The 23,352-nt window shown below is 38.8% G+C and overlaps 2 protein-coding genes across 2 annotated transcripts in view; both read left to right on the forward strand.

Annotated features, from left to right (window-relative positions):
- The first annotated feature begins 2,589 nt into the window (after positions 1-2,589).
- Positions 2,590-4,110, forward strand: LOC140511649 (HAUS augmin-like complex subunit 7). Its single transcript, XM_072620836.1, has one exon. The coding sequence runs from the start codon at positions 2,684-2,686 to the stop codon at positions 3,875-3,877; it is 1,194 nt and encodes a 397-aa protein (XP_072476937.1). The 5' UTR covers positions 2,590-2,683; the 3' UTR covers positions 3,878-4,110.
- Positions 4,111-9,967: 5,857 nt separating this feature from the next.
- The window catches only part of SRP72 (signal recognition particle 72), a 42,705-nt gene continuing 29,320 nt past the window's right edge, over positions 9,968-23,352 (forward strand). Inside the window, exons 1-8 of the mRNA XM_072620834.1 lie at positions 9,968-12,703; positions 16,185-16,305; positions 18,035-18,158; positions 19,880-20,023; positions 20,104-20,215; positions 21,704-21,735; positions 22,380-22,504; positions 22,602-22,659. Of these exons, the coding sequence (XP_072476935.1) occupies positions 12,592-12,703; positions 16,185-16,305; positions 18,035-18,158; positions 19,880-20,023; positions 20,104-20,215; positions 21,704-21,735; positions 22,380-22,504; positions 22,602-22,659 (828 nt within the window). The 5' untranslated portion in view covers positions 9,968-12,591. The remainder of the gene's footprint in view (positions 12,704-16,184; positions 16,306-18,034; positions 18,159-19,879; positions 20,024-20,103; positions 20,216-21,703; positions 21,736-22,379; positions 22,505-22,601; positions 22,660-23,352) is intronic.

The raw sequence follows: 23,352 nt of genomic DNA on the forward strand, positions 1-23,352 counted from the left end.
ATTATGGAAGTCTTTTGGAAAACTACACATATATAGCCTATACTGAATTTCCTGCTTTCTCAACAGGGGTGGGTAGGGAGGGAGGAAAGGAGAGAAGTTGGAACTCAAAGTTTTAAGAACAAATGTTGAGAATTGTTTTTGCATGCAACTGGGTAATAAGAAATGCAGGTAATGGGGTATAGAAATCTATCTTGCCCCATAGAAAAGGGAGAAGATAGGGATAGGAAAGGAAAGGGTGTGATAGAAGGGAGGGCAGTTTGGGAGAAGGGGTAATCAGAATGCACGGTCTTTTGGGGTGGGGGGAGAGGAGAGATGGGGAGAAAATTTGGAACTCCAAATTTCGTGGAAATGAATGGTGAAAACTAAAAATAAATAAACAACAACAAAAAAGAAATAAGGCAGAGAATGGCCTCATTGCCTAGTCAAAAAAATTAATCTGAGAGGGGAAGACCCTCAAGGTTTCTGGCCAAAAAAAAATAATTGTTTTTTACATTCACTCTGAACCAATCAGGGTCCAAACAATGACTGGCCAATCAATGAGAGCTACGGTGATTTGGGTTTAATGGTCCTTAGCCATCAAAACTTACCTTCCTTTGAGCAGAATGCCTTTAGGTCCTAAAGTCCCCCTGGACAGTATAGTGGAAGGGAGGGAAGGGGAGAAAAAGGGAAAAGAGAAGAGGACAGGGGAAATAGAGAAAGCCATATGGAAGGACAGGGGCTACAAAACCATAGTAGAGCTCTTAATCAGGTAGGGGCAGTGGAGCACTATCTCTTCCTTTTCATTAATGTCATTATGTCAGTTTCTGAGCTGTCATTCAGCATTAGACCAGACATGCTTAATAACTAATGCATTTAACCAGAGTTAAAGGAAATCAATTTTACATTAATGAATAAAAATGGATATTAGTAGGTATTTTATATAAATATAGGTGATTATTTGTTTTGTTTTAGAAGAGAGCAAGAGAGCCTTTGGAACATTTAATGTTTTGGGACAGGGAGTATACTTCAGCTCAATAGAAGTCTTGAGTGATATCTGGTCTCCTAATCAGATTTGGGAGGAGGGGTAGAAGAAGGCCTATTTTGGTCCACTTGTAACCACTAGAGCTTACGATGAGTTACAGTCATTGTAAGGAAGAGACTATCAGTGGCCAACATAATACACAGTGGTGTTAAAAATTAGTGCAACATCCTACAGAGTTGGGGAGAGGGGTTAGTTTGGAGAAGGAGCAGTCAGATCAGGAGGAGGGAGAACCAATCAATTAATTTAAAAGTATATATATATGCACGACTGTGCTAACTGTCTTGTACAGAGAAAGGTTAAAAGAAGAAAGCCCTGGTCCTACAGATACAATTGGATGGTACTTGTTTTAATATAGATTTCCGATGTGGTTTAAGGGGTTCAGGGACACCTCAAGGATTGAAGTACAGGAGAGGGTCATCTGTAATGAATTCACAGATTCAAACATTCTTTAAGTCAAGTTGGCAAAGATTTATTATATGCCAATATGGTGGGCAGAGCTTAAGGAACTTGCAACTTGACAGGAATGATGCTAAAGCTTATATAGGAAAAGTGCATTTATCTGGCAGATATGCTAATTAGGTGATAACTTACAACCTTGGTCACAAGCATCATTCACTACTGGAAACCATGGGTAGTGATTTTTCAGGGGTGTATTTTCTTGGTCTGTTATGTCTGCAACAAGACAACTTTGAGAGTTGATGTCTATAGCTTGACCTCTAGACTGAATATGATAACTTTGGGAATAAATACGTGATATCTGTGGTTACAGCATAGTCCTGTTTTTACAAGAGAATTTCTTCAGAGGTCAGCTTGTTCTTGTGATGGGGAAAGATAGTTTGTCCTCCTGGGGCCTACTCATGAGTTATTGCTAGGCATAGTGTCCTGGGCCTGGAGAGAAAACTGTCAAGTAGTCTTTTGAGGCTAGGGAGAAATGTGATCTTGGAATTGGGGTTCAACCACTAGCACCCATCATTTCCAGAACTTCTGCTGACAAGGAAGGGTGTAGTTTGGGGATAGTATAATTCCTTAATCAAAGAACAGAAGGTTCTAAATAGATGCTTTGTGGACAGAGAATCAATCAGAAAGAGTAAAAGGATTGGCCCAAGGGTGGGGAACCTGAAGCTTCAAGGTCACATGTGGCCTGCTAGGTCCTTGGGTGAGACCTTTTGACTTAATCCAAGTTTTACAGAACAATTCCTTTTATTAAGGGGATTTATCCTGTGAAGTTTGTATTCAAATGGCTGCACTTGAGGACATAGAGGGTCACATGTGGCCTTGAGGTTACAGGTTCCCCACGACTGCATTGGCCTACAGCAGTGAAGACCCAGTTGATCTCTAATATGAAATAACATGAATTTGTAGTGAGTCAAGTCAAGATGGTTGTATGACTATCTTCAACATGCAGTACCACAGAATTGGTGTTTGTAAAGGCGTGTGTGGTGGCCGAACTTGGGAAACAGGATTCATGCTAAGTGTACAGATCATCTCCTTAACTCTTCTGAAAGTTGTGAAGGAAACAAAATTAGTCCAGGGCAGGGGGATAGAACAGGAAAGTAGGGAGGGGTAGAGTGACTTGGTCACAATGAGTGTTCACTCTAACCAATGAAAAGGCCAGTTTTGCCAGTAGAACCCTAGATTAGGCAGGGTAGGGAGTCCAGAAAGATGGCAGAGTCTTGGCCATACAGGTGGGGCAGTAGTGGAGAAAGAGTGGCTGCCTGGCAAATGAACAGGAAAAAAGAGGAGAAGAAAGAAGGAGAAGGAAAAAAGACAGCAGAAAAGGAAGAGCAGGGAGACGCAGTAGAGGAATTAGAAAAGGATGAAGAAGAGGAGGACCCTTGTCTTACTTTGGAGGTTCTGGATGTGTTCAAGAGGCTTAGGGACATAAAATGTCCCTTTCTTGAGGGTCTTTATATCACTGAACTGAAAACAATCAAACAGTTGCTATGTAGCCCTTCAATTTACCGTTTGACTATTCTGGAATGGTTATTTGCAAGGCTGTATCCTCCCTTTGAAGAAGTTTTTGCCATTTTTCAGGGCCCCCAAGCTAAAGAGAAAATATTAGAGCTGGTAAGAATAGGTCACGAACTGATGTTGTGTGGACCAAATGACCAGAATCTCATCAAGGGTTATGGCAATGTGAAAAGGCAGCTCTATTTCTTTAATCAGTTACTAGATCTGGTCAGAAGTCTGGGTCCTAGATATGCCAACTTCTCAAGTGCAGAGAACTTCAACAACTTAGTGAAGAAAAATGAGAAGCTGCTACACAAGCTGTTCAGTTCACATCTCCAGGAGATCCTAGACCCCAAAGTGAGCCCTTTGCCACTGGACATCGAGTACCACTTGAAGACAAAAGAAAATCTAAAGTCAAAAGAGAGCAAGGTGAAGGAACTTTCTAAGAAACTGAATGAGCTCACTGAAATGCTTGAGGAGCTCAAAGAATTTCCAGCCCTACAAGGGAAAATGCCTACCAAAAGCAGCAGCAACATGGGCCAAACTGTCCATCTGACCCTTTCAGATTTCCACCAGCTGATCACTGCCTTTATCCATGTCTATGAAACTGAATGGAGGAAACATAGTAAGTCCTCAGCACTTAACATCAAACAATATGGCTTGTTATTTCAGTCTGTGTGTGAGTCCCTGACTCTCTATAGCCAAGAGCTGAAAGCTGTCAGAGAAGTCATTAATACTTCCAAGAAGGTAAAGGAAATAGTAGAAGGACAGCAACTAGAGGAAATCTATTTGGGTAGAGATGACTACATGAAGACTTTGGCCTCAAAAATGGAAGAACTGAGACAAAAACACAAACTCTTCAAAAATCATCCACAGAAACCCAATGAAAGTAAAAGTGGAAGTTAAGGAACCTTTCCACTAATCCTTAGGGCTTCGATATTGCCCCTGACTGGAAGAAGAGGATTCATTGATGCCTTTGGAAATGTGGCAGATTTTCTAAGGTGTTACTAATGGAAGAAGATTAAATGTGGTTAACCAAAACCTTTCTCAAAAGAATGAGGGGATAGTGTTGGAGAAACTAGAGTTTTAATAAGCTGCTTTTCTCTTTGCCTTACTGATGACTTTTTGATGGTGTGTGTTACAAAAACAATTTAACATATTTAACATTTAATTGTCTTGTAGTCTACATTATTTCATATCTTTTCTTCCTAGCTCTATCTATTGTCTACTCCTCCAAAATATGTGTGTGTGTGTGCGTGCGTGTGTGTATCATCCTTCTGTATCTTTTCTAGGCCGTAACCGGTATTCACCAAATCTTAATGGGGCTTCCCAGTGTGGTGAGGAAGGGAAGGTTTAGTAGGAGTGCAGGAGTGAGGAGGTAAGAGATGAAAATATAAGAGATTATGATCTGAGTAAGGAATTTGGGAGTTTTGTATCGAGGATGAATAGTTGTAGATGATGGTAAGATCACAGATATGATCATCCCAGTATGTGGCTGGGGTAGAGTGAAGATTTGGACCTTAGGACTTCAAGAAGTTGTTGAACTGGGAGGCCCAGGGTGTTTGAGAGAGCAAGTAGAGGGGCAATGGTTTGGGAAAGAGAAGCCTGAGGTTGGCCCTGAACTCTTGGACAAAAAAGAGAATCATTGGCTTCGGGGAGCAATCCAAGTTTCTATGGATGCAACATGGGAAGAGGTCTAATATGAACAATTTCTTAACAGCAGAATAAAGTTCCAGAAAATAGGAACTGAGAGGTGTAGAGTTGAGGTAGATGGGGATAACGGAAACAGGCAGTATATCAGCGAAAAAGAAATTTTCTGCCTAGGTGGCCTTTACCTCTAAATTCTACTAGGGAGGAAAAAACTGTTAATCATAACATAAGAAAGTGTCACAACTAGGAACTTTTATCCTAAACCCTGTTCAGAATTTGACTGTAAACTGCTCTAAGTATCATCTTGACTGAAGAATTCTGATTCTGGTGATACAGCCTTAACCAATTCTATTTCTTTTTGCTGTTTAGTTGTGTCCAACTCTTTGTGACCCCCTCTGAGGTTTGCTTGGCAAAGATATTGGAGTGGTTTGTCATTTCCTTCTCCAAGTCATTTTACAGACGAGAAAACTGAGGCAAACAGGGTTAAGTGACTTGCCTAAAGTCAAACAGCTAGTCAGTGTCTGAACCTGGATTTGAACTTCGGAAGATGAATCATTTTGACTGTAGGCCTGGCGCTTCATCCACTGTGCCCCTTAGCTGCCCCATAACCAATTCTATATATCAGTGGTATAGAGAAGTGCTTATTAAATTGTGGATCACAACCCCATATGGGGTTGTGTAACTGAATGTGTCACGAAAAATTAGGCAACAGTAAAACATTTCTGAATATGCAAAACCAACAATTCAATATCAAATGCATAACGAATCAAAGGTGTTTTTGTCAGTGCCTGCCTGTGTTGCATTGTGTGACTTCACATCAGCCTTGGTTCTGAACATACAACATGCACTTTGCACTACAAATGCCGTCCACCCCATGCAAGGCCAACAAATGCTAACAGAAACACTTTGGCTAATGAATTGCAGTGTTTTTACAGCACATACAAAGTTTTCTGCTCTTACAGAAATATAATAGCTTAATTACAGAAAATAAAGACTTTTAATATTTTTCTGTCATTCTCATCATGTAAATATCAAATTAGTATGTTTTTGGATTGTATTGTGTTAGGATGTTTGATCTGAAAAATTTCTGTTATCTTTTTTTTTTTTTTACAAAAACTTAAATGTTTAGTTGCAGCAAGTAAAAACAAAAGTCCTTTAACAATGTTTCTCCACCATGACCTCTATATGTGTATATAAGTATAAACACCAATTTTTAAAATTAAGCACAAATATAATTTTATAAACTAAAACTAGTATTTTAAAAATTAATAGCAATATTTATATTTTAGAAGAAAAATATTTTTCAGTTATGGATAATTTAGACAGAAGCGGTAAAAATACTGATGACAACGTGGCAGAGCCTTCACTACCAGGTAGTAGTACACCTAAATTGACAAGAAAAAGAAAATATGTCAAATTGTTTTAGCAATATGAATTTACTTTTAATAATGATGATGGTACAGAAAAACCTCTTTGCTTAGTTTATAATGAAGTTTTGGCTGCAGAGAGCATGAAACCAACCAAACTAAAATGATATTTTAATACCAAGCATGCAGCATACTGCAATAAACCAAAGGGATATTTTCCATGACTTTTTAAATCTTCAAATAAAAAAAATGTTTTGAGAAGTTTGTTACTGAAATTTCATATTTAATTGCAAAAACTAAAAAGCCCTACATGATAGATCTTATGTCATTTGCTGCAAAATTGACAAGAAAAAGAAAATACGTCAAATTGTTTTTGCAAAATGAGTTTACTTTTAATAATGACGATGGTACAGAAAAACCTCTTTGCTTAGTTTGTAATGAAGTTTTGGCTGCAGAGAGCATGAAACCACCCAAACTAAAATGATATGTTAATACCAAGCATGTAGCATGCAATAAACCAAAGGGATATTTTCCATGATTTTTAAAATCTTCAAATAAAGAAAAACATTGTTTTGAGAAGTTTATTACTAAAATTTCTTATTTAATTGCAAAAACTAAAAAGTCCTACACAAAAGGAGAAGATCTCATGTTTTTTGCTGCTATTAAAATGTCAGAAATAGTTTATGGGAAAAAAGTATAGGGATGAAATTCATAAAATTCCTATACTGAATGATACTGTTTCCAAAAGAATTTCTGAAATTATTAATGGCCAATTCTAGCAGCCTATTACTAGGCTCAAGGGCAACCCAAAATTTGCAATTCAGTTAGTTGAAACAACTGATATTTCTAATATGGCATAGTTATTGCTTTATGTAAGATGCTTATGAAGGAAGCATACACGAGGAATTATTGTTTTGCCACCCTTTGGAAGGGCACAAAAAGGGAAAGATATATATCTTAAAGTCAATGAATTTTTCACAAATGAAGGTTTACAGTGGAAAAACTGCATTGGAGTCTATACAGAGTGTTGGAGCAATGATGGGCAAGTTGGATTTGTAGCAAAAGTTAAAACTGGTGGCAGTGATCACCATTCACAGCATGATCTGTCGGGATATAAATTTGGGAATCATCTATATGCTCAAAAACATCTGATCTCATAAATTTGGATATTCTCTTCAACAATGCAGATCCACACTCATCCATGCCTGCCCACTGGTTGTGGCTGCTGACCAAGTTATCCCGTAAGTCTAACACAGGGAATCCACTCACTATGCTGGGGGGTTGGGGGGGAGGTCTCAATTTCTCATGATATTAAGAGGACACCAGTGGACTATCCACCTATTATCCCTTGATTTGGCAATGTGATATGCTTATCTTCTTTTTTTAATCACCTTCAATGTAGGACCAAAAGAGGGAGTGAAGGTCATTTAAATTGTTTCATGGATTACCATGGCCAAATTATTCATTAACTGATCAACTTATTGGTAATGAACCCCTTCAGGTTTGCACTCACAAACTTTTAGAGTAAGAGGGAACCTCAGAGGCTATCTGGTCCAACTTTTAACTGATAAAGAATTCGCACTTGAACATAGCCAACAAGTGATATCAGCTGAGGCTCTTAGTTTAATTCATCCATAATCCAGATGCTGGAGAGATGTTGTTACCTGGAGAGTAGGTAACTAGCGCCATCTGCTGGAGAAGACCCAAACAATGGGAAGCAGTGAAGTACAGTTAGGTGGCAGTGGCAAGGTCTCACAATATTTGCCAGTATCAGAAGACATTAACAGTGGTCAGAAGCATTCACAATGGTTTCCAGGAGTGGAGGACAATAAAGGCTTGCAAACTTGATATGTATAATAAATAAGTATACAACGTATAATATGTGTATAATAAATAAAGGATAGTTGCAGCAGCATTTATAGCACTGGCAGAAGTGCAATCCTGGTCTATAACAGTAGTTTAAGGTTGTAAAGGAAGTTTTCACAAAAGAGTAATACAGGGCCAGTAATGATTAAAACAACAGTCCTTTATTTTGGTGCATTTTAACTCACACATGGGAAGGCCCATGGCCTAATATTAAAAAGCAGAGGTAGAGAGAGCAATCAAGAATAGAAGCAGGGAGGTTGTCAGAACGTGGTATAGGATTTTCAAACACTAGTAGGAGAGAATGTGGGGGTCAGTGACAATCCATCAGAGAGGATGACTCTGGACTTTGCATAAACAGGTACACCAGCTCTTTGAAAGTCCTCCTAGTCTATGGGTGAGAAAGCTGGGATTCCATCTCTACCATGGTATCTTTATGACACAGTAGATGATCATGGACTTTATTGTGATAGGGCATGTTCTTATTCATGAGCATCCGGTTGCCTTCCTATTTCTGATGTCACAGGCAAGGAGGTGCTAGGCATTGGTGGGGAGATCTTGGCATGGGGCAGGGATATTTCCAGTATATGGTAGGAAAATATCCAGAAAAGGGCAGAGCTGGGGTATTAAGCCGTCAGAGAAGACATGCCCAAAGAACAGCCAACTTGCCAAAACTGAGAGCTACAAGGCAAAAACCAAAGAGGTTTTTTGGCTATCACAGAAGTACAGAACATCAATATGGGAGAATGAATCTTAGCTTTTCCCTTTATTAGGACCCCATTTAGGGTAGTTCAGTAAATCACAGAATCTTGGGCATTGTGTCAAGACTCTCTGGGACTCAGAGTCAAGTTCTTTATTATTGTTTAGGTCTTCACTTCAGCATTAAAAGTCCTTTACAGTCTGACTCCAGCCTACTTTTCCAGGCTTATTTTTACATCACTCCTTTTCACACATTGCATACTAGCCAAACCTGCCTACTTTAGTTCCCTGATAGCATTCTGTCTCCTACTTTTGATCAGGCTGTTCCATATACCTGGAATGAAACACCTACAACTCTTAGAATTTTCAGTTTCATTCAAGGCTCAAATTGAGTGTCACCTCCTATCTTAAACTTTTACTATTTCCTAAGTTTTTTGTGCACTCTCTCCATCTCCCATCATTTCCTGCTGCATACAAATACAACCAAATGTCTCTCTTTCCAAGCTAAACTGTCTTCACTTCCTCTAATCATTCCTCAACTCCTTTGGCAACATGGCTTCTAATCTTGTCCCTCAATTTGAAACTACTCTTTCCAAAGCCACCAATGATTGCTTAATTGCCAAATCTAATACCTTCTTTCAATCCTCATTTCCTAGTACCTAGAACAGTGCCTACATACTGGTCATTTAGTAAAAACTTGAATTGAATTGATTAATATTTCCCTGAAATTCTCTTAAAATGTTTTCAATATTGAACTTAACTACTAAAAAAATTTATACACACACATATACACACATAGAGCAGAACACAAAAACAGGATTTTATATGTAGCAGTGAATGTTTCAAATTGCTTGCTTTTTAAAAAAAAAAATTTTAGTTTTCAACATTTTCATAAGAGTTTGAGTTCTAAATTTTCTCCTCCTCTCTCTCCTCCCCCCTCCCCAAGAAAGCATGCAATATGATATAGGTTCTACATATACATTCATATTAAACATTTTCACATTAGTCGTGTTGTAGTTCTTTCTCCGGATATGGATACCACTCTCCCATCATAAGTCTTTTGGAGTTGTCTTACATCCTTGCATTGCTGAGAAGAGCTAAGTCTAACAAAGTTAGTCATCATACAATGTGGATGTTACTGTGTACAATATTCTGATTTTGCTTGCTTCACTTAGCATCAGTTCAGGTAAGTCTTTCCAGGTTTTTCTGAAGTCTACCTGCTTATCATTTCTCATGGAATAACAGTATTCCATTACATTCATAAATCACAACTTGTTCAGCCATTCCCCAGTTGGTGGACATCTCCTCAATTTCCAGTTCTTGGCCACCACAAGAAGCGCTGCTATATTTTTGTACATGTGGGTCTTTTTCCCTTTTTTATGATCTCTTTGGGATACAGACCTAGAATCAGTATTGCTGGGTCAAAAGATATGCATAGTTCCAAATTGTTCTCCAAAATGGTTGAATTAGTTCATAACTCCACCAACAATACATTAGTGTTCCAATTTTCCCACATCTTCTCCAACATTTAACATTTTCCTGTTTTGTCATGTTAGCCTATCTGATAGGTGTAATGTGGTACCTCAGAGTTGTTTTGATTTGCATTTCTCTAATCAATAGTGACTTAGAGCATTTTTTTCATGACTACAAAAAACTGCCTGTTCATATCCTTTATCCATTTATCAGTTGGGGAAATGACTTGTATTCTTATAAATTTGTTTCAGTTTTCTATATATCTTAGAAATGAAGAAGTCTTTATTAGAGACACTGGTTGTAAAAATTGTTTCCCAGCTTTCTGCCTCCCTTTTACTCCTGGTTGCACTGGTTTTGTCTGCACAAAACTTTTCAATTTAATGTAATCAAAATCATCCATTTTGCATTTCATAATGTTCTCTACTTCTTGGTCATGAATTCTGGCATTGTGTATAAATTTGACAGGTAAACTATTCCTTGCTCTACTAGCTTGTATCAGCCTTTATGTCTAAATCAGGTACCCATTTTGACTTTATCTTAGTATATGGTGTAAGATATTGGTCTATGCCTTGTTTCTGCCATACTATTTTCCAGTTTTTTCAGGAGTTTTTTTAAATACTGAGTTCTCATTCCAGAAGCTGGAGTCTTTGGTTTTATCAAACAATAGATTACTATAGTTAATTTTACTGTGTCTTGTGCACCTAACCCATTCCACTGACCTATCCCTCTATTTTTTAGCCAGTACAAAGTAGTTTTGATGATTGCTGCTTTATAATACAATATAAGATCTGGTACAGCTAGGCCGCTTTCCCTTTTTTCCAGCTGAATTTTGTTACTATTTTTTCCAGCTCTATAAAATATTTTTTGGTAGCTTGATTGGTATGGTTCTGAATAAGTACGTTAATTTAGGTAGAATCGTAATTTTTATTATATTAGCTCAGCCTACTCATGAGCAACTGATTATTTTTCCAATTATTTAGATTTGACTTTGTGTGAAAATTGTTTTGTAATTGTGTTCATATAGTCCCTGGGTTTATTTTGGAGATAGACTCCCAAATGATGTCTACAATAACTTTAAATCAAATTTCTACTTCCATCTCTTGCTGCTGGACTTTGTTAGTAACATACAGAAATGCCAATGATTTATGTGGATTTTATATCCTGCAACATTTCTAAAGTTGTTTATTATTTCAAGTAGTTTTTCACTTGATTCTCTAGGATTCTCTAAGTCTACCATTACGTCATCTACAAAGAATGATAGCTGTTTGTTTTTTGCCTATTCTAATTCCTTCAATTTCTTTTTCTTCTCTTAATGCTAAAGCTAACATTTTTAGTAAAATATTGAATAAAAGTGGTGATAATGGACATCCTTGTTTTAACCCTGATCTTACTGGAAATTCTTCTAGCTTATCCCCATTACATATAATGCTTGCTGACTGTTTTAGATAGATGCTACTTATCATTTTAAGGAAGACTCTACTCCATTTATTTCTATGCTTTCTAGTGTTTTTAATAAGGATGGGTGTTGTGCTTTGTTGAAAGCTTCTTGTTTATCTTAAATTTTTTTTAAAAAAAATTAATTTGTTTTCAGCTTTCAACAAGCATTTCCCTAAGTTTTAAATTTTTTCCTCTTTCCTCTCCAAGACATTATGAAAACTTATATGGGTTCTACACATACATTCTTATTAAACGCATTTTCCCATTAGTCATGTTGCATAGAAGAATTAAAACAAATGGGAGAAACCATGAGAAAAACCAAACCAAACTGAAACATAACACAAAATAGTCTGCGTTCCTATTCCATAGCTCTTTCTCTGGATGTGGATGGCATTTTGTATCAAGAGTCCCTTGGGAATGGTTCAGGTCCTTGCCTTGCTATGAAGGGCTAAGTCTATCAGAAACAGTCCTCGCACCCTGTGGCTGTTACCGTGCACAGTGCTGTCCTGGTTCTGCTCCTTTCACTCAGCATCAGTTCATAGGAAAGTCTTTCCAGGCTTTTCCGAAGTCCGCCTGCTCGTCATCTCTCCTAGCACAATGGTATTCCATGACATTCACATACAACTTGGCCGCGGGGTCACTGTCCCACGCGACCTGGCGGCTTGACCGTATTTCAGCCAAAGCAGGAATTACCCACCTGGAGTCTGCGCAGTTTACAAAGGTATTTTGATAGCTATTCAGTGTCGCTGACGGACTCAGCAATCCTATTTACTGTCTGAAACTCAAAACGGGATTCCGAGAAGGGGGGAAAGCCGCCTAGCTTCCAGGCCCTCTCCGGCCGGGCTCCGCTTCTCAGCGCCGGCGGAAGGAGCCCAGCCGGGCCAGGGTGGAGGGCGGACCCGGTGGGCAAGATCACGCATGCTCCGCGCCATCCAATCGCGTACCACCTGTGCCAGCTGGGGCCCACGTCAGCGGGAGCTTCGGAGGCGACCCTCCGGAGAGGACGCTGGGAACTGGTGCTAGTAGCAACGCTCCAGCCTCGCTTCCTGTTCCCACTTCTCCCCAAGTCCTCGCAGAAATCCGTTTCCGGGGCCAGAGGTCGTCCCCGCCCACCTCCGCGTATTCTCCAAGATGGCGAGCGGAGGTGGTGGCGGCGGGGCGTCCGTGGCTGCCCTGTGGAGCGAAGTGAATCGTAACGGGCAGAACGGCGACTTCACGCGTGCCCTCAAGACGGTGGAGAAAAGTGAGTGCCGTGCCCCCGGCGGGCGCCCTGGCAGCGCGAGCTGCCCCCGGCCCGGGGCAGGCACCCGCCGCTTCGGTGGGGATGTGGCCTCTCCGGCGCGCGCCGGCGGGGGAGGCCTAGGGGAGAGGCGGCCACGGACCGGGGGACCCCAGCCGCGAGGCCGGGGATGAGGCCCGTTCTCCGCCGCCTGCCAGATCCCCGCGCCGCTCTGCCCCGCCCCGCCCCAGGCCGACCGACTTGGCTTCCTCAGCGCCTTTAAGCCACGTGTACTTAGCCTCCCTTCCGTCGCCCCATCTGGAGGAAGCTCGGGGGGCGGGGGCCTTTAAAGGCCCCGCGGCTTCTCTTCCCCTCCCCGGGCCCCTCCCTCTCCTGTCTGCGCTTTGCCGGCCCCGAGCTGCGGAGCTCCGGTGCCAGCGCTTCCCCCACGTCGCGGGGGAGGAACCAGAAGTTCCCAGAGAGCTAGGGAACCGGACGGCCCTGGGCTCCCCAGCCAGCCTGCCCCCACCGTGCCAGGCTGCCTGGAGGAGCCATAGCCCAGCTGGGGAGACCAGGGCGGGACGTGTGGAAGGATCTGAAGGGCAGGGTGGACAAAAGGGGAGCGAGGGCTGAGCTTGGGGGGTTCAGCGTGTACTCCCTAGTAAAGTTTTCCCATACTTGAGCCACGGACTTCTTTTTAATATCTTTCGTAATAACCGATGCTCATAATAACTTAAGTATGAAGGTTATCCAATGTTAAGTATTAGTATTTTTATTTTATCAAAATATCTTTGTTGTGTATTATTTACGTAGTAAAGTCTTGTAACTAAGTGTCAAATACTTAGATAAAGCGTTAAAACACAGAGCATAGATTGCATCTTCCCATTCCTTTTTAAACTTAATGCTTAATAATTTCCATCTAGTCACCAAGTCTTGCCCGGGATCCTGTAGGTTGGTCAGTGGCAAGGCTGAGGTTTGAAGTTATGTTCTGTGTCTGCAGGTCCATGTTCTTTCCGCTGTCCGTCTTTTCCTCTAACCCAGGAGTAGAGCAAGGTAGGGTGAGCATTAGTGTAACGGGGGATGTGTTGAGCTTCCTGGAAAATACCACCTGTGTGTGGACTTTGGGATGTGATCATAAATGGTAAGAAGGAGGGGTGACTGTTACTAACAGCACAGCAGCAGCAGGATGTTCCATGACATCTTGTCTGTTATCTGAGTCTTGTAGACACCTTAAACTCGAGTTGGAGACAGCTAATCTTCCTCCTGCTTCTCCACATCTACCCTCCTTCTGAATTTGCCTTCTTCTTTGTAGGGCATCACCTTCCTTCTCCACACCTCAGTTTGCAAGCCTGGAATCTTCACAATCACTATTCCTTACTGCCCCTTACCTTCAGAACATGCCTTCCATGCTAAGAAAAGCCCAAACGGGATCATGAAGAATCCAACACAACTGGAAGATGACTGAACTCTACCCCACCTTACTTCAGGCCCCTGTTGCAGTAGTTTGCCTACTTCATCTCCGTGCAAGTCTCTCCCCTCTTAATTCCATCCTGATTTGGGACAGTTAGGCAGTTACACTTTGCAGTGGATAGAGCTCTGGGCCTGGCGTGGAAAATCCAGCCTTAGCTATGTGACCCTGGGAAAGTTACTTAACCTCTATTTACCTCAGTTTCCTTAACTGTAAAATGGGAATAATAATGGCATATACCTCTCAGGGTTGTTAGGATGTTAGGAATGAAAGAAATAATATTTGTAGTACAGTGTCTGGCACATAACCCTATATAAATTCTTATTTCTTCCCTCCTCCCGCATTGTTATCCTGCACCCAATGCTCCGTATAGTTGCCAAAACGATAGTCTTAAAGTACAGTCCGACAATGTTCCTGCTTAGTAACGTATGGTTGTTCCCTGTAACCTCTGGGAACAAAAATACACATGCCTCACTGGCATTCAGAGACCTTCATAACCTGGCTTCAGAATGCCTTTCCAGGCTTATTTATTAGTTTCTCCTCATACATTTTTTCATCCTGTCAACTGGCCGTCTTGTGTTTTCTTCAACATGACAAAATGTTCTTCAGTATTTTATCTATCCCCAACCCTGGAATTCTTTCCCTTCTCTTTTCTACCTGTTAAAATCTCTGATTTTTGTCTACAAGAGGCCTTCCCTGGATAACAGCTGTGAAACCCCAAATTACCTGGTATTTATCATATATGACTTAGAAGTACATAATATCACATTTAGAGTATAATCTCTGTTTTTGTCTTTGTATCTTTGTCGTCTTATGCGTTACAGGTGCTTGTAATTGTTTGGCAGAGTAGTTTTTGTCTAACCAGCTTTTTGTTCACTGCATTTAAGGTGAAAATTAATTATATGTATGGAAAGCCCTTATAGTTATTTCAAACAGTGAGAAAAGTAGCCACTGATTTTCATTGTTAGTGTCACTAATTAGGCTTAAATTAATGTGAGTTTGATTTTTGGGGAAGCATGAAACCAATAACTATCAAAGCTAGGGAAACATGGATGCAGTGGTTTTTTGTTGCATTTTTGATACTTTTTTGATTTTTACACAATGACTTTGTTATAGTCTAATGACTTTGACATCTGCAGCCTTTCCATAGTCTAAGTTTGTATGTAATTTTCTGTACCTATAATTCACTACAATTCACCCAGGAAGAGGAGCTGTTTTATCATTGTCCCTCTGAAGCCAAGATTGGTCATTCATGCAACGTTTTATAAAAGTTTTTTTTTTAATCTATTTACACCACAGGAAATTATCCATCTGACTTGGCCAGTGAAAGTTAAAGTGGTCCTTAGACTGAAATATTAAATCCCAAAGGGTCTCTGTAGGTGAACAACCAGTCTGTTGCAAGTCTCCATGATTTTCTTAACAGAGTTGGAAAATCTGCTGCCTGGAGGCCAGATACGGCTCTTTAGGTCCTCAAGTGTGGCCCTTTGACCGAATCCAAACCTTACAGAACAAATCACCTTAGTAAGAATTGATTCTGTAAAACTTGTAAAACTGTTTAGTCACAGCGATGGTATACTTTTGTTATAAAAATCTATCCCTCTGGGCCTTTTTTTCTTTCAGGTTGTCTTTCCTCAGAAAGACTGTAAATAGAATGATAGTAAGCCCCTGAATGGCTTTTTGGTGAAATTACTAGTAAGATGATTTATGAATGGTGGGATTATTATTGTTAAATTTTTGTTGTTATTTTGGGTACAAACGTATACTTGTTTGGTCCAAGGTGTGGGTCCCAAGATGAAATGGTTTGAGAACTACTAGAGTAGTTTTACCTTTCGATTGCATATATTGTAAATTTTTATTGTTTTTGATCCACAAAAAGTATTGAATTTTGATATCCTGAAAACCTGATGTATAAATTTGTATTATTATTCTTTACAAATTATAAATGAAGAAAAATCACTTTTTCACTGACTGTTGAATTATTGTTAGGAAGGGAAAAGTTCAAAAAGAAATAGAGCTAAAAACATTATCTTTATTTAGTATTACAGATCAACAAAGATGATGTAACTGCTCTGCATTGTAAAGTGGTGTGCCTTATCCAAAATGGTAATTTCAAGGAAGCCTTGAGTGTCATCAATTCTCACACCAAAGTGTTGACTAGGTAAGTAATTCCAGCTTTATTGGTATTGACAGTTCTGAGGAAACCATCTGTTGTTTCAAGTAGAAGTCTTTTTGTAGATTGCTTTTCAACTTCATTGATTTGTGGCAGAGTTTATTTCTTTTCCTCTGATAGTGTTTCTGAAAGTGGAGAGGGGTCTGAATTCCAAACAATTTGTATTAGATTTGGCTAATCTGATGTTCACTGTGTGAACAAAATAACTCCAACTTCCTTGCTTATCTTTAAAATACTATGAAGTCTTCAGTAATATAGAGTGGGCTTTTCTTTTTTGGGAGGATTCTGGTTTTTTGGTGGGTTGATGTAGAACATAGAAGGAATGATGAAAGTCTTCAAAGGATTTGGGGTTAAAAAATTTGGGGTTAAATGTTCTCTAGGAATAGAGACATAATTTTATTGATTTGTAATTTCATTGGTTCTGTGGTGGGGGAGGAGATTCCCTTGACCAATGCAGAGTTGCAACACTTCCGCGAATTGATGTTTTAGAGGGTGCGTTGGGATGCTCAGTCACACAGCTAATGAGGTTCAGAGGTGCCTTTCCTAATTCCCAGGACAACTCCCTATTCACCAGACTGCACTGCTTCTCGAAGAGAAGTACAAGAGATAAAATAAGTTATGGAGAAAAACGTGCCAATATTTAAGTACCAGTTCAGACAAAGTATATATTAAGATTTCCCACATTGAATGATGGAAATTTCTGCCTTCAGTACCATGCCAAACTGTTCAAATGATTTCCATGATCTGTATGAACTATGTTTTTTCCCTAATGGAGACAGTCTTTTAAACTTGTTGGGAGTTATTTCTTCCACTCCTTCTTTGTCCCTTTCCCCATCTTTTCCTCCTCCTCCCCAAGCTAACACACCAGACAGTTCCAAAGATGTGCAAGTCAGTATGGAATTCGGGGTACTGGGCATATCTGTTTCTACAAATAAACATGAGTAAAAATACATCAAGTCCATGTAATCTTTGAAGGGATGCTATTATCATTTCTCTGTGCAAAATGCAAAATATGTAGGAAGTTTGGGCTTGCTAAAATGAGAATGGTTTTAGAAGCAGTTGTGTCCTGAACTTGGAGTGAGAAAGCCTGGGCGTGAATCTAAGGGCAGTCCCTTAACCTCTCTGGCCTCAGTCTCAGTATAAAATGAGGGGGTGGACTAATTTGCTTCTAGAGTCAAAATCCATGATCATATGGTATTTTCAAGTGGTAGAAGTTAATGCAAAGAAACGTTGTATTACCTTTTACCTTAAGAAAAGCCTGTTTTTCTTAAGATTTATGTTGGAAAGCTCTTTCTCATGTCATGTCAATATAGGTTCATTTGGAAGACTACATATAATTCATAGTACTTCTCTGATTTTTGTGTACTTCATTTATTGCTTAATTAAGTGTTCCTCATTCTCTTTTGACATTCCCATTCATTTTTTTTTCTTGCTGGTGGTTGAGTTTTGGCTTTTTGAACTGGTTAGGAAAGATTTACAAGGCTTTTTCGAATGAAAAAACTCTTTAAAAAAATATACAGTAAAAATAATCATTTTGATTATCTCGGAGCAAGGTGAATTTGGTATCCTGCTGATTTATCATTTTCTTTATGAAAATTAATCGAGAGTAGCATCTAATGAGAGCTCATTTGTTTCAGATAGACTCAGGAAGGTCTTAAGAGGTTAGATGTCATTTGACTATTTCCCCTAATCATATGCTGATTGGTTGCTCTTGCAGTGATTCTATTTCCTTTGAGAAGGCATATTGTGAATACAGGCTGAATCGTATTGAGAATGCCTTGAAAACAATAGAAAGTGCCAGCCATCAGACGGACAAGCTAAAGGAACTTTATGGACAAGTGGTAATTACTGTTTTAAACTATCTGTTGTTGATCCTTGAGAATGATCCTGCTTCTTTCTTTAGCAGGGACCACTCTGATGTCCCAAGGAATAGGCTGCCAAGTCTGCTCTTTGAAATTTGGTTAAGTTCATTCATCCTCAGCTAGGACAGATCTAGCAGACCTACTTCAGAACCTCAAAAACAGCTGAATAGTATGTTGTATATGTAAGTCTGAGTAGTATGTTTGCTCCAGGGCTCAACCCTCCCGAGGGAAATTAGTAATGAAAAAGCTGTTATGAAGAAAAACTCAGTGAGGGGTGGAGTGGGAAGGGAGGTGTGGAATCAGATTCTTTAGTTTGGGAAAAAAGGCTGCGAGATGTGTTATGATTGAAGTTTCTAAAATCATAATGAAGTTTAAAATAAGGACATATTTGGTGACTGCAACAAATCCCTGCTACTTATTTAGGCTTTATATCCCACCTATCTCCAAATGGATTAGAACTGACTTAGGAAATTATGCCTAATGTAAACAGATAAGGATAAAAATAACATCCTTCGAAGCTTAAAAGACATATATTTAGGACAGATAAATGCTGCTATTACTTTATATAGAAGGTTGTAAACTAAAGAATTTGTTACCCCCAAGGGGTAGTATAGGTTGAAAATATAAATAACGTCTCGCGATTCAGATAAATTCATGGATGATGCCCCAGTAATGTGGAGTCTTCCCTGATTTCGACAGCTGAAAGTGATCTCTTCTTCCTCATATTTAAGCACTTTTGTCAGGATCTTTCTTTTGCCCTCACCTTATTCTTTATGTCATACTTAACCTAAGCACATAATACTAGCTCCCATTAGATTGTAAAGTCCTAGAGGATTAGGATTGTATTACTTAGTATTCCTGGCTTCTGGCAAATGTTTTGCTCTTAGAAGATGCTTAATAAATGTTTTCAGGATTAAATTATGGATTGTAGATCCTTCATCTTTGGAGGTTAGCATTGGGAATGGCAATGATTGCTATTCTCTAACATGCTTAACTTTTAGAATACTGGATTTGATGTATCATGAGATAGGCCAGTTTTTAGTTTCTTTGTAAAGAATTCTGATAAAGGCAGTGGAAGTTATATATGCTATCCACATGCACTGGGAAATTTGTATGGAAAATTGATGGCTAGAACAGAAAGCAAAATGTGAAGGATAAACAGCAAAAATGGAAAAAAATGGATGGAAAGCAGGAAAGTCTCATTAGAAAGGACTATCGGGTACTTTTGTTGTACCTAGTATTCTAGTTTGTCAGGGCTTAGCAATCCTTTTATATGGAAGCCTTTTTGTAATTATATTTGTTTAATAGGTTTAGGAGCATAAATTAAGGCTTTCTTTCTTGGCCTTTTTTATAAACTTTTCCTGTGACTTTAGGTAAAGGAAGGCAGTGAAAGTGATTTGCCTCTTAGTTCAGTGATTTACTTAAATGACATATCATGCCTTAAAAGGAAGATATGAATTTACAATAATGAAAGGCTGTAAGGATTAATTGAAAATGGCATTGTAAAAGTATTGGTACCATGCAGAATTTGCCAAAAAAAAGAAAGTGTCCAAAGAAGAGAGTAAACTACTGACTTACTCATTCTTTATGAATTGGAATTTTCCTATTTAGAACTTTTAAGAAGATATGAGCTTATAAGTACCACCAGTGTGTGTATTTGACTAGCATCACATTTTTTTGTTTACCGTCTTTCTCTTTAGTTGTACAGGTTGGAGCGTTATGATGACTGCTTGGCTGTGTACCGAGATCTTATCCGAAACTCTCAAGATGATTATGAAGAAGAAAGGAAAACAAACCTTTCAGCAGTGGTTGCTGCCCAAAGCAACTGGGAAAGAGTAGTACCAGTGAGTTTCCTTACATGCCTGTTGAGCCATGAAATCATGTCTCATTCTAGTAATTGACTTGGTAATATGTTCCATAACAGGAAAATTTAGGCCTTCAAGAAGGCACTTATGAATTGTGCTACAATACTGCATGTGCATTAATTGGACAAGGCCAGCTGAACGAGGCACTGAAAATCCTACAAAGAGCAGAAGGTAAAAAATATTCCTAGAATTTTAAATTTAGCAGTTGTATAACTATGCAAAATGCATTTCCAAAAAATGCGAGCTTTGTGCATTTCTACCTGGGATATAATGTTGGAGAATGGGGATTTGAATTTCCAGTCTGTGGGTAGTCAGATGTTAAGTGCCAAAAGAAGAGACCCTCTCTTGTTTGCTCTATACAGTAATGTGTACTTGATACATTTTTGTGATGAAATCTATTTAGTCTGTAGAAGAGAAGACCCAGGAAGAGCATGATGATTATCTTCAAACGTTGAAAGGATTGTCATGTGGAAGAGGGATTACACTTATTCTCAAAAGCTCCAGAGAACCAAAGTAGAATGAATGGGTACAAGTTGTGAGGAAACAATCCTGGCATAAAGGAAGAAATGTGTTCTAATATGTATATCTGAAAGTAGAACAGTGTGCTACTTGGGTTATAGACAAATCAAGCAGAGCGTAGATGATCACATATAGAGGATGTTGTAGAGTGGACTTATATATACACGTAACTGGATCACATTATCTTTAAAGTCTTTTCTGGAGACTCCCAGTGTGGTATAATGGATAGAGTGCTGACCTTGTAGACAGGAAAGTCTTTGTTCAAATCCTGTCACTGATACATACTTGTAGTGTTACCATGGGAATGTCACATAACTACTCAGTGCCCTAGGCAGCTCTTTAAGAATGTAAGTTACAGATGTTGGCGTGTATCAGAGGCAGGAGTTTCCTTTGCCAAACATGGTCATCCTGTTCTCGGAGCCATTTCACTTGTCTTAGATTCATACCAACATCTCCAAATCATTTTAGTGTTAGCAGACTACCTTTAGCTTTTTGGACAAATTCTAGGAGGTGTTTGCTAATTGAGAGATAATCAGGTATCATCAATAATAACATCCCATCCTATTTAATATTTTCATAAGTGTAATATTTACAAAGTTGGTTCTGTGTTATTTTATATCTTTTAAGTTCTTGTTGAGGAAGAGAAATATGCCGTTTGGCTCTTTTCAAATAAATTTAATAAGAATGATACGCTGTCATTTTGTGACTCCTGAACCAGTCATGCTTTTTCATTTTTTAATACATTTTCCCCCACAAAAGTAATAAATTTGAAATGGTTGAGAACAAAGTAGGTGGAAGAACTGATGAGGATAATAATGGGCAAGGTAGAAATAGCATGTGTTTACATGTCCCATAAATCTGACAGGTAGTGAGAGCAAAGTAGAAGACTAGGTACTCCTAACTGGCAGTTCAGTGTAGATGATTAGCAGAAGAAAAAGTCTAGAGAGATGGAATTAATGAGATGATAACAATGTCTGTAGTGTATTTGATGTTCTCAGTAAACTTTGATTTGGCAGATAATTGAAAAACTTGACTCCTAAAATGTTCTCCACGGACTATAGAGCAAGCTATGTAGAAATATAGAGAGGAAAAGTTATAATGTAGTCTCAGTTAATTTTTTAAACATTTTATTTCCTATAGATCTTTGCCGTCAATCACTCTCAGAAGACTCTGTAAGTATATCATGGTTGCTACATCAAATTTTAGGCATGTGGGATCTAATAATTGTTAGATTTAGTGATTTATTAACTTTCTGGAGTATGTGGTGATTTATTGACTGAGCTCATTAAATTGTTGAAATTCTGCTGTCTGAATTTGGTCGTTAAGTACCTTTGAATTGAAAGTCTGGGTAGAAATGAAACTTGGGTAACTGTTAGATATTCTTTTGAAGAAATATGTTCGTTTATATTTAAGATGTACCTAAAAAAATAAACATAAGAGAACATCATACATCTCTATTGTTGCTCCTTTTTTTTGGATGATATTCTGTATCTAAGGAGTGTTATGTTTTCCTTCTAAAAGTTTTCTTTATGATCTCTTTAAATTTACTGCTGTCAACTGATACAGTCATTTCAATCTGGGGATTACCAAGAGTCCTTGAATCACAGAATTGAAAGAGACGAGAGACCAGCTTGTAAAATCCATTTCTGAATAAGAATCTTTTCTGTGACACCCAACAAATGATCATCCAGACTTTGCTCGAAGATTTCCTACAAAGGGCTACCCACTCCTGAGGCCGCCCATTCTAGTCTTGGAGCGCTGTATTTGTTATGTGGTGCTGTTTCAGATTAAAACCCTATCATATTCTCTTACCTAGGATGTGACTGAGGAAGACATACAAGCAGAGCTAGCCATCATTCATGGTCAGATGGCATATATTCTCCAACTCCAGGGCCATACAGAAGAGGCTTTGCAACTTTATAATCAGATAATAAAGTTAAAGTAAGGGATTTATGAAAGTGGAATGTTGTGCTCTTTCGTGAGGACCTGGTGGATTTTTAGTGGCTTTCACATTTTGACTGTCGTTTATTGTCTGCAGGCCGACAGATGTGGGATTGCTTGCTGTAATTGCAAACAACATCATTACAATTAACAAGGTATGAAAGTTCTAAGTGAAGTCATAATTGCTGTCTGCACTGCCTGGGAATGCATACTCCCTTTCTCATAGCAAACCAGAAAAGTTTGTTCTTGTACTCAGTTTTTACATTATGTTATGTGAAAATTAAGCTTTCTTTTGAATAGAAAATTCAAATTATGGGAACATAGTTTTAAGAGTATTTTTACATTTTAGGTAAATTATGTAGAAATGTTAGTTTTGTGTGTGAATTGGTTAGATTCCTCTCTTTTTTAAAAAAAAAAAGCAACTTTTTAAGTATGTATTTTTGCAGTTTACTAATCGTTAGGCTTTTTCATTTGAGGAAGATTATCATTTTTGGAGAATGTTCAGTGCTGTTTTTCTGCAAGAGTGTGTATGATTTAGATGATCAAAAAATGTCATTACCTGTTAGCCAGACTTGTTAGGAATCATTGTAGGCTATTCTTTGGATGATAGACATGCTGCTTGTGGTATTTATTCATTCGTAGCACACTTAATCTGCGTATGCACATGGATATATGAAACAACTCTGTTTTAGAACTATATGAACTACTCTTAAAAACAAACTCCCTTAATCTGTACATAGTGGGGGCAGAGAGAGAGGGAACTTGCTAAATACTGAATAATTTTTTTTAAAATCCTGCTGTAATGTTACATAAATTGTTCTTTAATCAGCAAATATTTGAGTTCCCCT

This window comes from Notamacropus eugenii, chromosome 6 (assembly GCF_028372415.1).
Source record: "Notamacropus eugenii isolate mMacEug1 chromosome 6, mMacEug1.pri_v2, whole genome shotgun sequence".
Taxonomy (NCBI): domain Eukaryota; kingdom Metazoa; phylum Chordata; class Mammalia; order Diprotodontia; family Macropodidae; genus Notamacropus; species Notamacropus eugenii.

Bases quoted from the DNA above. Each gene is read 5' to 3' on its own strand.
- LOC140511649 (XM_072620836.1), top strand. From the start codon at position 2,684: ATGGCAGAGTCTTGGCCATACAGGTGGGGCAGTAGTGGAGAAAGAGTG.